Genomic DNA, 11,792 nt, shown 5'->3' with positions numbered 1-11,792 from the left:
TAAATGTTGTTCTAACCTGTCAAAGGAGAAAATAGCCACCTATGGAGTAAGGGTTTTTAGTTTCTCTTTTTACAAATGGAAGTTTCCTTTGAATCAGGCAAGTAACGTTAAATAGAAGCCAACTTTTAAGTTTCTCTAACACACTGCTAAATTATAACACCAGAATATACCACATACTCTCCAGCTGCCAGCTATTGCAGTTGCCATCCTTGTTACTATAGTGGTGAGTATCTCTGCCTGTCATGCGTGAGAGAGGGGTTTGATTCCCCGACGGGGTGGTCACGGAAAATTGTGTGAGGATTTTGTCAACCTTCAGAAGTCTCAGAAATGTCCCGTTTTGGCTTTCAGTGGAAATCCGAACGCCAGAAGATCTGAATGGAATGTTCTGGATTGAAGAAAGTGGGAAATGGCCTCAATTCACAAAGTCACAGCCTGATAGAAACCAGTGTGACCTTACTGCCCAGTGAACCCATCTCGTCCTCCAGCCTTTAGGAGTTAGGTTGGACTGGAGCCTGCAGTAGTTTACTCTCCACCTGAGTCCTGGTCTCCGGCTCGGAGCCCACTTAGGCCATAGAGAAAAACGCACACTGTGCCACTCCACTGCGCCTCTGGAGACGAGGCTCCTCGGGGATACAAACACTGGGGAGAACATGAGGAACATCCTGACCGTACACTGCGTCCTCCTTTCCCGGGGGTTGCGTTCTCTCTTGGGCTGAGCGGCGAGGTCTCTCCCGAGTCCCAGGGCCACAGCGCGATGTCACATCTCCTTTGTGGAAACTGACTGGTAAAGGAGAGAGAACAAAACTGGAGGAACCTAAAGTCTTTGGCCACCTGGTTTAATTTATTCAAGAGTCATTAAACCTAGATGAGAGAAAGAACTGCAATGTAAGAGTCATTAAACCTAGATGAGAGAAAGAACTGCAATGTATAGGAAAAGAAACCAAACCTGCATTGGCCAGGAATCGAACCCGGGCCTCCCGCGTGGCAGGCGAGAATTCTACCACTGAACCACCAATGCTACTGCTGGCTAAAACGCTGCAGTATTATCCCTTAAAGCTCACTCTCTCCGGCCATTCATTAAGGAACCAGGCACCCTCTTAAATTGCGGTTTGGAAAATATTTTGTTCAAGATAAAATTGTTTTTATATATATCTTTATATCTGTATTCGCACGGTAACATATTTTCGGCCTTCCTGAGCCGCTGGGTTCGCAGCGGCCCTCCAAGGCAGCCCGCAGGCCCGTGTGCGCCTCAGGGATCCGACCTCCCACAGCCCCAGGAGACCTTGCCCCTGAAGTTGCTGCCTTTGCGTCCTCTGCCACAACCGCGCGTCCTCATAGCCAGCGGGGAGGAGCTAGAACCTTCCCCGCGTTTCTTTCAGCAGCCCTGAGTCAGAGGCGGGCTGGCCTGGCGTAGCCGCCCAGCCTCGCGGCCCATGGCCCCATCCGCCCGAACCTTCTCCCGGGGTCAGCGCCGGCCGCTCCGCCCGGCTGAGTCAGCCCGGGCGGGCGGTCGGAAGGCTCTCGACTGGGCGGGAAGGTGCGGGAAGGTTCGCCGCGGCGGGGGTCAGGGGAGGCGTAAAAGGATAAAAAGCCCGTGGAAGCGGAGCTGAGCAGATCCGAGCCGGGCTGGCTGGAGAGAAACCGCAGGGAGAGCCTCACTGCTGAGCGCCCCTCGACGGCGGAGCGGCAGCAGCCTCCGTGGCCTCCAGCATCCGACAAGAAGCTTCAGCCATGCAGGCCCCACGGGAGCTCGCGGTGGGCATCGACCTGGGCACCACCTACTCGTGCGTGGGCGTGTTTCAGCAGGGCCGCGTGGAGATCCTGGCCAACGACCAGGGCAACCGCACCACGCCCAGCTACGTGGCCTTCACCGACACCGAGCGGCTGGTCGGGGACGCGGCCAAGAGCCAGGCGGCCCTGAACCCGCACAACACCGTGTTCGATGCCAAGCGGCTGATCGGGCGCAAGTTCGCGGACACCACGGTGCAGTCGGACATGAAGCATTGGCCCTTCCAGGTGGTGAGCGAGGGCGGCAAGCCCAAGGTGCGCGTGTCCTACCGCGGGGAGGACAAGATGTTCTACCCCGAGGAGATCTCGTCCATGGTGCTGAGCAAGATGAAGGAGACGGCCGAGGCGTACCTGGGCCAGGCCGTGAAGCACGCAGTGATCACCGTGCCCGCCTATTTCAATGACTCGCAGCGCCAGGCCACCAAGGACGCGGGGGCCATCGCGGGGCTCAACGTGCTGCGGATCATCAATGAGCCCACGGCAGCAGCCATCGCCTATGGGCTGGACCGGCGGGGCGCGGGAGAACGCAACGTGCTCATTTTTGACCTGGGTGGGGGCACCTTCGATGTGTCGGTTCTCTCCATTGACGCCGGTGTCTTTGAGGTGAAAGCCACTGCTGGAGATACCCACCTGGGAGGAGAGGACTTCGACAACCGGCTGGTGAACCACTTCATGGAAGAATTCCGGCGGAAGCATGGGAAGGACCTGAGCGGGAACAAGCGTGCCCTGCGCAGGCTGCGCACAGCCTGTGAGCGCGCCAAGCGCACCCTGTCCTCCAGCACCCAGGCCACCCTGGAGATAGACTCCCTGTTCGAGGGCGTGGACTTCTACACGTCCATCACTCGTGCCCGCTTTGAGGAACTATGCTCAGACCTCTTCCGCAGCACCCTGGAGCCGGTGGAGAAGGCCCTGCGGGATGCCAAGCTGGACAAGGCCCAGATTCATGACGTCGTCCTGGTGGGGGGCTCCACTCGCATCCCCAAGGTGCAGAAATTGCTGCAGGACTTCTTCAACGGCAAGGAGCTGAACAAGAGCATCAACCCTGATGAGGCTGTGGCCTATGGGGCTGCTGTGCAGGCGGCCGTGTTGATGGGGGACAAGTGTGAGAAAGTGCAGGATCTCCTGCTGCTGGATGTGGCTCCCCTGTCTCTGGGGCTGGAGACAGCAGGTGGGGTGATGACCACGCTGATCCAGAGGAACGCCACTATCCCCACCAAGCAGACCCAGACTTTCACCACCTACTCGGACAACCAGCCTGGGGTCTTCATCCAGGTGTATGAGGGTGAAAGGGCCATGACCAAGGACAACAACCTGCTGGGGCGTTTTGAACTCAGTGGCATCCCTCCTGCCCGACGTGGAGTCCCCCAGATAGAGGTGACCTTTGACATTGATGCTAATGGCATCCTGAGCGTGACAGCCACTGACAGGAGCACAGGTAAGGCTAACAAGATCACCATCACCAATGACAAGGGCCGGCTGAGCAAGGAGGAGGTGGAGAGGATGGTTCGTGAAGCCGAGCAGTACAAGGCTGACGATGAGGCCCAGAGGGACAGAGTGGCTGCGAAAAACTCGCTGGAGGCCCATGTCTTTCATGTGAAAGGTTCTTTGCAAGAGGAAAGTCTTAGGGACAAGATTCCCGAAGAGGACAGGCGCAAAGTGCAAGACAAGTGTCAGGAAGTCCTTGCCTGGCTGGAGCACAACCAGCTGGCAGAGAAGGAGGAGTATGAGCATCAGAAGAGGGAGCTGGAGCAAATCTGTCGCCCCATCTTCTCCAGGCTCTATGGGGGGCCTGGTGTCCCTGGGGGCAGCAGTTGTGGCGCTCAAGCACGCCAAGGGGACCCCAGCACCGGCCCCATCATTGAGGAGGTTGATTGAATGACCCTTCGTGATAAGTCAGCTGTGACTGTCAGGGCTATGCTATGTGCCTTCTAGACTGTCTTCTATGATCCTGCCCTTCAGAGATGAAGGGCTGGGGGGTCTTCCCTCCAAAGCTGGAACTTTCTTCCCAGGATAACTGAAGTCTTTTGACTTTTTTGGGGGAGAGCGGTTCATCCTCTTCTGCTTCAAATAAAAAGTCATTAATTTATTAACACTTGTGTGGCACTTTAACATTGCTTTCACCTATATTTTGTGTATTTTGTTACTTGCATGTATGAATTTTGTTATGTAAAATATAGTTATAGACCTAAATAAACTTTTAAAACTCCTTCTTGCTTTTCAGTCCAACCAATCAAAGTACAAAAGTACACAAAGGCTTTCAGAAGCAGAAAATGTTGGGGTGGGTGCTGAGGGAGGAATGTGAAGAATATTCCTGAGACCGTGTGCGTGATTCCTATAGGGGAAGGCAGGATTTGGAAGAGAGTTTGAGGCCAACGCATTGGAACAGTACTGAAGAGTTAGGGCTGATAAAGAGGTGAGGATTGAGACTTACAATGCAGGAAGAGAGAGGGAGAGATGTGGAATTGGAAAAGCAGAGAATGAAGAGAAACTTAAGTACTGGCAAGGTTTCCATGTGTGATCCTATGATGCAAATTCTGTATTTTTGTCATAGGAACCTGGTTTAGTTTGTCAGTCTAGGTGTTTTAATAACACTAACAAATAGTTTACATGCTTATTAGCTGTTTCTAATCATGTCACTTTATCCATTGTTCTTTTAGAGAAAAGACTCTAAGTCCTGGACTCTGGATGATGGTATATGTCAGAGGAAGTAGGTCTGGTGGTATGATTAAAGTTACTATTGACTTTATCTATGTCAGAGAAATAGTATGATCCCATCTGGTTTCTGCCCATGGCATAATGAGAATGTTGGAACAAGACTGTATAGATTTTCAGCCCTGCCACTTTATATACTGTGCAAATTAAACTCTCAAAGCTTCAGTTCCCTCTTCCCTGCAGTGGGGATGATGATGATAACAGTACCAACCTCCAGATTGTTGTGAGGGTTCAATTAATTAATATATGTAAGAGGCAAAGAATAATGTCAGGCATATAATATACTATCAACAAACATTAGCAATTACTATTAATTGTTAGTTGGGTGTTAACTATGTACCAGGTACTTGACATACACAATTAAACTTAATCTTCACAGTAGCATTATGGAATACTGTCTTCTTTTTGAAGATGAGCATTATGAGGTTCAAAGAGGTTAAAGAATTTATTCAAAGACACAAAGCTATTAAGTGGGGACAGGAAGGCTGGAATGAAGAACCCTGTCCTGCCTGAGTCTAGAGTCTGAGCATGCCACCTTACAAATAGGCCATAACTCCACTTATTACCAGATCTTCTCCTAGATGTTTTGAAATTGGATATATTACTCCTTTGAAACGCAGCTGGATGCTGAGCCCCGTGAGAAAAAGTGTGCATTTTATTGTATATTTGCAGAGACAGAGTCTTGCTCTGTCGCCTAAGCTGGAGTGCAATGGTGCGATCTCAACTCACCGCAACCTCTGCCTCCCGGGTTCAACCAATTCTCCTGCCTCAGCCTCCAGAGTAGCTGGGATTACAGGTGCCCGCCATCACACCCAGCTAAGTTTTGTATTTTTAGTAGAGACTGGGTTTCACCATGTTGGTCAGGCTGGTCTCGAACTCCTGACCTCAGGTGATCCGCCTGCCTCAGCCTCCCAAAGTGCTGGGATTACAGGTGTGAGCCACCATGCCTAGCTAGTTGTGTGTTTTTTATAGCAAGTGACGGAATCTGCAAAATATCCTTAGGCAAAACTTTACTGCCAGTTGAGTCAATGACAATATAAAAGCAAGGATATTTGCCTTTGCTTTGTTGGTGTAAACAAAATAATCAAAAGGATAAACTTGTGTTAGTTCCCAATCAATCCAATCCAGAGTATATTTGCCCTATGCACATTGGGAGATTTATTTTTATCTCAGAAATTATGGGAGAGCTTGGCTAGAACAATGCTACATTATACATTATATTTCTTAGGTTGATTTTTTAAAGACAGAGAGAAGGTTACACTAACAACGCACTTGTCCCTGGCTGTCATTTCACATTTTTAACTGCCCTCTTTTCCTGGCCATGGCCTAAGTCTTACGCAACCTGGCTTCACATGGAAGGAAACTGAAAAAAAAAAAAAGAGAGAGAGAGAGAGAGAGATGGAGTAACACGTACATCCTGCATTACATTCTTCCTTTCCTGAATCTCATCTCAATTCTCAACATTGACCCCCCTCAACCTGTTTGAACTTCTCAAGAGGATTGATGGTACTCACTTTTATATAGTTTCTTAGTATTTTGATAGCATGCCTTTTCTCCTTTTAAAAAACCCAACACACGCAGAATATAAGAAGAAAGATTTTTGTCGTGTTTAGTTGTGACATCTCAGATCCTCCCATTTGAGTGCAGTCTATTTTTCCATAGAGAGATGTAAACAAACTTTATTTACTTTTAAATGTCTGTTGATCATTTTGCTTTAGTTTCTTTGGGGACTGTTTCTTGTATACTAGGTATCTAAAAATCCTTATATTGTATGTAGTCTTAGTTTGATTATTGTAATCACAACTATGTCACCCAGTTCCAAAGGGGGGGAAAAAGTTTGAACAAATTAAATCAGAACACATGCCCATTATTAAAAAAATCAATTCTTGGTACAAGCAGTTTCTTGCCCCCTTCCCAGGTCCTACTCCTCACAGGCAACCACTTTCAAGTTGTTGGTTTTTTAAAAGAATTTTTGATTTTGCAATAATTTTAGATGAACAGATGAGTTGCAAAGATACTACATAAAGTTATTACTCTATATCCTTTCTACTTCCCCTAATGTCAAAATCTTACATAACCATGTTATATTTATCAAACCTAAGAAATTGGCATTGGTATAACATTAATGACTAACTGTAGACTTTACTCAGATTTTACTTTTTTTTTTTTTTTTTTTGGACACAGGGTCTCACTCTGTACCCCAGGCTGGAGTGCAGTGGCACGATCTCGGCTCACTGCAACCTCTGCCCCCTGGGCTCAAGAGATTCGCCTCAGGCTCCCGGAGTAGCTGGGACTACAGGCGCGAACCCCGGGTACTTGGGAGGCTGAGGCACGAGAACCGCGTGAACCCGGAAGACCGAGGCTGCAGTGAGCCGAGATCGCGCCACTGTACTCCAGCCTGGGGTACAGAGTGAGACCCTGTCTCAAAAAAAAAAAAAAAAGAAAAAAGAAAAAAAAAAGCTGGGGAGCGGGGCAAGGCGGTGGAGAATCCGATCCTTACCAAAGTTTGACACTACTGCGTTAGCGTTAAAAACAAAACAAACAAACAAAAAAAACCCAGTTAAGACTGTACAGCAAATTAAAGGATCCTGAGTTGAGGGCGTTCTCTTGTTTAGTCAAAGGAGTTTGGTATCTGCCTGCCTTAGTGTGCTTGACGCACAGAAAGGGCTCAACACATTGTTGTCGAATAAAAGAATGGATAAATTGACACTGGGAAGTTGGAATAATAGTCTCAACTGCTCCCTGATTTCATAGAACAGACTCCAGCCTACAATACAGAAAAAATAGATTTAGTTCTATATGTGCAGGGAAGCACAAATAATTTTCATAAATGTAGATACCCAGGATAAAACGCAGTGTTGACCGATCGAAAAGTCTTTCTCTAGGAACTCAAACATGATTGCTGGTTGGTTCAAATCAGGAGGAAAATTAAGGACGGAAAACATACTTTGTCAGAAGTGGGATTCGAACCCACGCCTCCAGGGGAGACTGCGACCTGAACGCAGCGCCTTAGACCGCTCGGCCATCCTGACTCGCGCTTTACGTGCTTTCCTAATTTCTCCTAATTTTATCATATACTGATGGTGCACGCTATCAGGTCACATTAATGTGTCTATTTACTGTTTCAAATAAAATTCTAACTCTCTCTAGACCTTGTCGCAAAGCGGAAAAAATGAAACAGCCTCCGACAGCTCTTTTCTCTTTCCTATTTCCTCACTACCCAAACTAAACCTTAAGGCTCCATTTTCCCTGGCGACTCTTCGAGCGCCCCTCTGCTTCTCTAGAGGGGTCGAGCCATGTCAAGGTGGACCCTGTGCCGGCCCGTCTCCCTCGGGTCCTCTGCACCAATCACTGTTGCTGAATTCGACACCCGGAGGATCCAGTGCAGAGTCTCGAACAGCTGCGGAGCTGGGAGCTACGGGACGTGAGGAGAGCAGGGGGAAGAGAAGACGGGGGAGGAAAATCCCCCGGCGGTGCTCAACTCCAGCTTTCTCTCTCGGCTGTGAGCCGGCCCCGCCCTCCGGCTTCCAGAGCCAGTGGCTTCTGCGTTCACCGTCCCCCGCCGTTTGCGGGGCGGGGCCGATTCATAAGAATCGGTTCTCATCAAGTGAGGGCTTAGCGTATTTAACCTCAGCATCATAAACAAAAGACACTGCTAGAACGGTCGGGAAAAAAATCATACGCTTTGCTTATCTTATATACAAATTTCTAAAAGCTTGAGTTCGGGCTGCGTTGGTGGTATAGTGGTGAGCATAGCTGCCTTCCAAGCAGTTGACCCGGGTTCGATTCCCGGCCAACGCAAGGTTTTTGTCTTCTATGAAAAACTTTTCTGAGTCGGATCCTACAGCGCGTTGAGTATCCGTTTTACGCCTCAACGAAACTGCAGCAGTACCTCGTTTTCCGTACTCGCTTCCTGTGTTTCCCCTGGCCCCTTTCTAGACCCAGGCTCTTTTTGAAGGGATTAAATTCTGATGGTTCTTTCCTCCCTTCCTTCCTTTGTAAACTTCCAACTCTTGAGGAATCTTTGGGATCATTTGAATCCTGGGATGAGTCTTAGCTTCAGAAAGGGGCTCTTGTGTCTTCACTTGCGAGATTCATTCGATAGCCACGCACTACTGAGCACTTGAACTTGGCTAGTTTCTCTAAGAAACTGCATTTTCAAATTTAGTCTTAGTAAATAAATCAATTGAAATAAAATTAATAAGTGGAAATTTTAAAATGGATACTTAATAACTCAACCATTGGAGAAGGTTTCAGTGCATTTGAAACAACTGGGCTATTGAATCTACTTTTTCAATTGTAAATTTTATGAAATCTAAATACGGATTGTTTTTTCGAAGAAAATTTCCCTTCCGAGTTGAAATGTGCTGTCTTTAAGTGTAAAATACATAGCGATTTTTGAAGACTAGCTAAGAAAAAAAATATAGCCAATTAATATTTTTATATTGATTACTTGTAATATTTTGCATATGTTGGGTTAAAGAATAGGATTTGTTATTAAAATTATCATCACCTCTTTCTTTTTACTTTTTAATGTGACTATTAAAAATGACATGTGGGACTCGAATTATATTTCTACTGCAGTGTGCCGGTCTAGAGAGCAGAAGCATAACTTTGCCAACAGTCAGCAATTTTCCCTGAAAGCATGCTGGTAGTTTAGGAGTATCTTTCTCTAAAAGACAATTTTCGAAAAAAAAAAACCACTCACGGTCGGCCTCGTTAGCGTAGTGGTGAGTGTCCCCGCCTATTACGGGGGAGTTTGGGGTTCGATTCCCCGACGGGGAGATTAGTGTTGGTTTTTATTTTTTCTCGTCTCTTCCAGTCAAGTAAAAAACAATTTACAAGTGCTTAAAAACCAAATTAAAATAATTAACAAATTAGAAAGAAACACAAACTCCAGTCCCAGTTAGCTACAATCCCTTTTTAATAAATTCCAGTCTTCATTTTAAACCTAGTTAGCTCCTAAAACCTGTTTTCCTTATATGCCTGTGTTAATGTTTAGGCCTTGTATACTCAATGCTGTAACCCAAATTGTTTCCTCTCGCCTAAAGGCTATCAAGCTCCAAAGGTCACCACGCATAAATACGCCTTTCTTCCAAAAACCCTTCAACCTGCCCCCCGCAAAAACCTTAGCTGCTGTTCCCCACACAACACCCTTTTCCAGCAAAAAATAGCCAAAAAATTCAACATCCAATCTCCCTAACAGCAGTTAGGGTCTCCACTCCTAAGGGGGAACTGAAAGGAGATAGTTAGCTTGGTAGATAGCAAGGGAAGTGTCTCTGGAGAGCCCCTGGCCCCATGGGTCAGTGCCTCATTCCCACATAAGAAAAAAGCAGCCTGGGAAAAAGTCAAGCTTCCGGCAAACTAGCACCGGAGGTTGCGCCTGAAACCATGCCGGTGGCTGCACAAATAGGAGTGCCTCCAACTTTCTGAGATAAAAACTTGCACAAACCTCCAGCTCACTCAAATAAGGGAACAAGGCCTGAAATAGAAATGCCTTTGTTCTTTGTATAGTCAGCGGGCTCCCAGGAAAAAGTTCCTTCTCTTTTTGTAGGCATAGGCACAGTAGGCTCCAGTGGGTTCCAGTAAGCACTTTCCTTTCCTTTTTTTAAACTGCAAGTCCAGCCTCTATAAATCACAAGTTCAGCCCCTAATTGGTCCTGGGGCAAGGTCCCGGGCCAAGCTTTCACTTCAGCTCCTTAATAGATCTAGGGCCAAGCAAAGCAGCCTCTACAAATCATCACTTAAGCCCCTAATTATTCCCGGCGGAGGTCCTAGGCTAAGGTCCCGGGCCAAGCTTTCTAATTAGTCCCGGGCCAAGGTCCCAGGCCAACCTAAATCACGCATTCTCCAAAACAGCCGGCAAACTAAGCACATTCCTTCCTGTTTCCAGTCCATAAAAACCCCCAAAGTGGCCTCATAGTAAGCAACCCATTCGGGCCCCCCTCTCTGCTGGCAAAAAGCTCAGATGTACTGGAGTGAGCATTTGATTTGGAACTGAGTTACATGGGAGAGAGGCAGGGATTCAATTTGGCTGGGAATCAAACTCTTTTGATAATTTCCTAATAAACTGATAGTCATTAGATGACTTGTAGTCTCGATAAGTTGAAACTTTTTCCTAACATGCTGTTTATGATACTGAGTTCTTTGTCACTGATTGAACTAACAGCAATTGTATTCACAAATTTTCTAGCCTTTAAAATACTGTCTGAGGGTTTTATGTATCTGTTATCTTTTATTATACAAAAGTCATTTATTGGAATGACATATATAATTAGATTGACCCTAACCATTCAGGCTGGATGACGCAACACAGTGTGAAGATTAAGTGCATGGGCTCTGTTGTGCTTCCTGTGTTTGAATCTTGGCTCTCTTTGTCTCCATTTCCTCTCTGTAAAAGAGGATAATGATGACAATTTTAATTCTTAAATGGGTTAGTATATAAACATATATTACAAATGTATAAACATTGCCAGGATGGTCCATTGTTAATGACTGCAGTGGGATGATGTTTGAGATTTTAAGTCTCATTCCATAAAATTGAGGTGAAATTCAACAGGGATGGGAAGAAAGGACATCTGCACCTCAGCCACCCTTTAGCTCCAAACCTCCCTTATGCTCTCATCTGCCCCACAGCCTCCATCCTGTAACAAGAGGACTAGCTGTGCCAGTGGAGGCCACAGCATCTAGCTTATGCCTCCAATGTAACCTGTTACTGCCCACCTGCTCTCCCTGATATTCTCTGACTCTTAGTACTAAGGTCCCACGGAGGCTGCAGTGCCCACAGGCAAGAAGAACCAAGGGTAGTACTGACTGGTAGTGGCTAGCCACAGCTGTGTGGGGCCAGATTGACACTGGGCAATCGCTAAGTGGATCAGGGTTCAGGCTGCCCTGTCTTGGGAGACATATAGGGACAGGGACCTATAACCAACACCTGCCATAGGCTGGCTTCAGTTGCCCTTCAGGTTGGGATTCACTGAGTGGTTTTTCTGGAAGTAGCCACCTAGAGTTCCCTGTGGCCAGCCGAGGTATGGGGGCTGGATTTTTGGAATGTCTAGGGAAAGCCAAAAGCAAAACCCAGAAGATACTTCTTTTTGTGGAGGAGTTAACAGATCTAGCACTGACCAATCAGAATAGCCACTGGCTATACATTTCCCCATTATAATAGGATTCGTTACATTCCACAAATTTTGTTTTTTTAAATTTCCAAATATATGAAGCCTTTTAAAAGTTATTTTTTGTCATTGATTTCTGAGTTAAATTCCTTATGTTCAGAAAATGTGCTTCATATA

The 11,792-nt window shown here is 46.8% G+C and overlaps 1 protein-coding gene, 1 long non-coding RNA gene and 3 other non-coding genes across 5 annotated transcripts; 2 read left to right on the top strand and 3 right to left on the bottom strand.

Moving 5' to 3' along the window:
* Positions 1 to 825: 825 nt before the first annotated feature.
* Positions 826 to 973, bottom strand: LOC115837614. Its single transcript, XR_004032621.1, has 2 exons — positions 902 to 973; positions 826 to 861 (listed from the first exon to the last, which is right to left on the bottom strand). It is a non-coding gene; the product is annotated as an uncharacterized LOC115837614 (long non-coding RNA).
* On the bottom strand, positions 948 to 1,018 carry TRNAG-GCC. Its single transcript has one exon. It is a non-coding gene; the product is annotated as a tRNA-Gly (tRNA).
* Positions 1,019 to 1,342: 324 nt separating this feature from the next.
* HSPA6 (heat shock protein family A (Hsp70) member 6) lies at positions 1,343 to 3,912 on the top strand. The gene has a single exon (XM_003258764.4). It carries the CDS (start codon positions 1,732 to 1,734, stop codon positions 3,661 to 3,663), a length of 1,932 nt encoding a protein of 643 aa, XP_003258812.1. The 5' UTR covers positions 1,343 to 1,731; the 3' UTR covers positions 3,664 to 3,912.
* A 3,537-nt stretch (positions 3,913 to 7,449) lies between these two features.
* TRNAL-CAG lies at positions 7,450 to 7,532 on the bottom strand. The gene has a single exon. It is a non-coding gene; the product is annotated as a tRNA-Leu (tRNA).
* A 697-nt stretch (positions 7,533 to 8,229) lies between these two features.
* TRNAG-UCC lies at positions 8,230 to 8,301 on the top strand. The gene has a single exon. It is a non-coding gene; the product is annotated as a tRNA-Gly (tRNA).
* The last annotated feature ends 3,491 nt before the right edge of the window (positions 8,302 to 11,792 follow it).

Source organism: Nomascus leucogenys, chromosome 12 (assembly GCF_006542625.1).
Source record: "Nomascus leucogenys isolate Asia chromosome 12, Asia_NLE_v1, whole genome shotgun sequence".
Lineage (NCBI taxonomy): Eukaryota > Metazoa > Chordata > Mammalia > Primates > Hylobatidae > Nomascus > Nomascus leucogenys.
This window is presented reverse-complemented; position numbering and strand designations above follow the sequence as displayed.

Bases quoted from the DNA above. Each gene is read 5' to 3' on its own strand.
- HSPA6 (XM_003258764.4), top strand. From the start codon at position 1,732: ATGCAGGCCCCACGGGAGCTCGCGGTGGGCATCGACCTGGGCACCACC.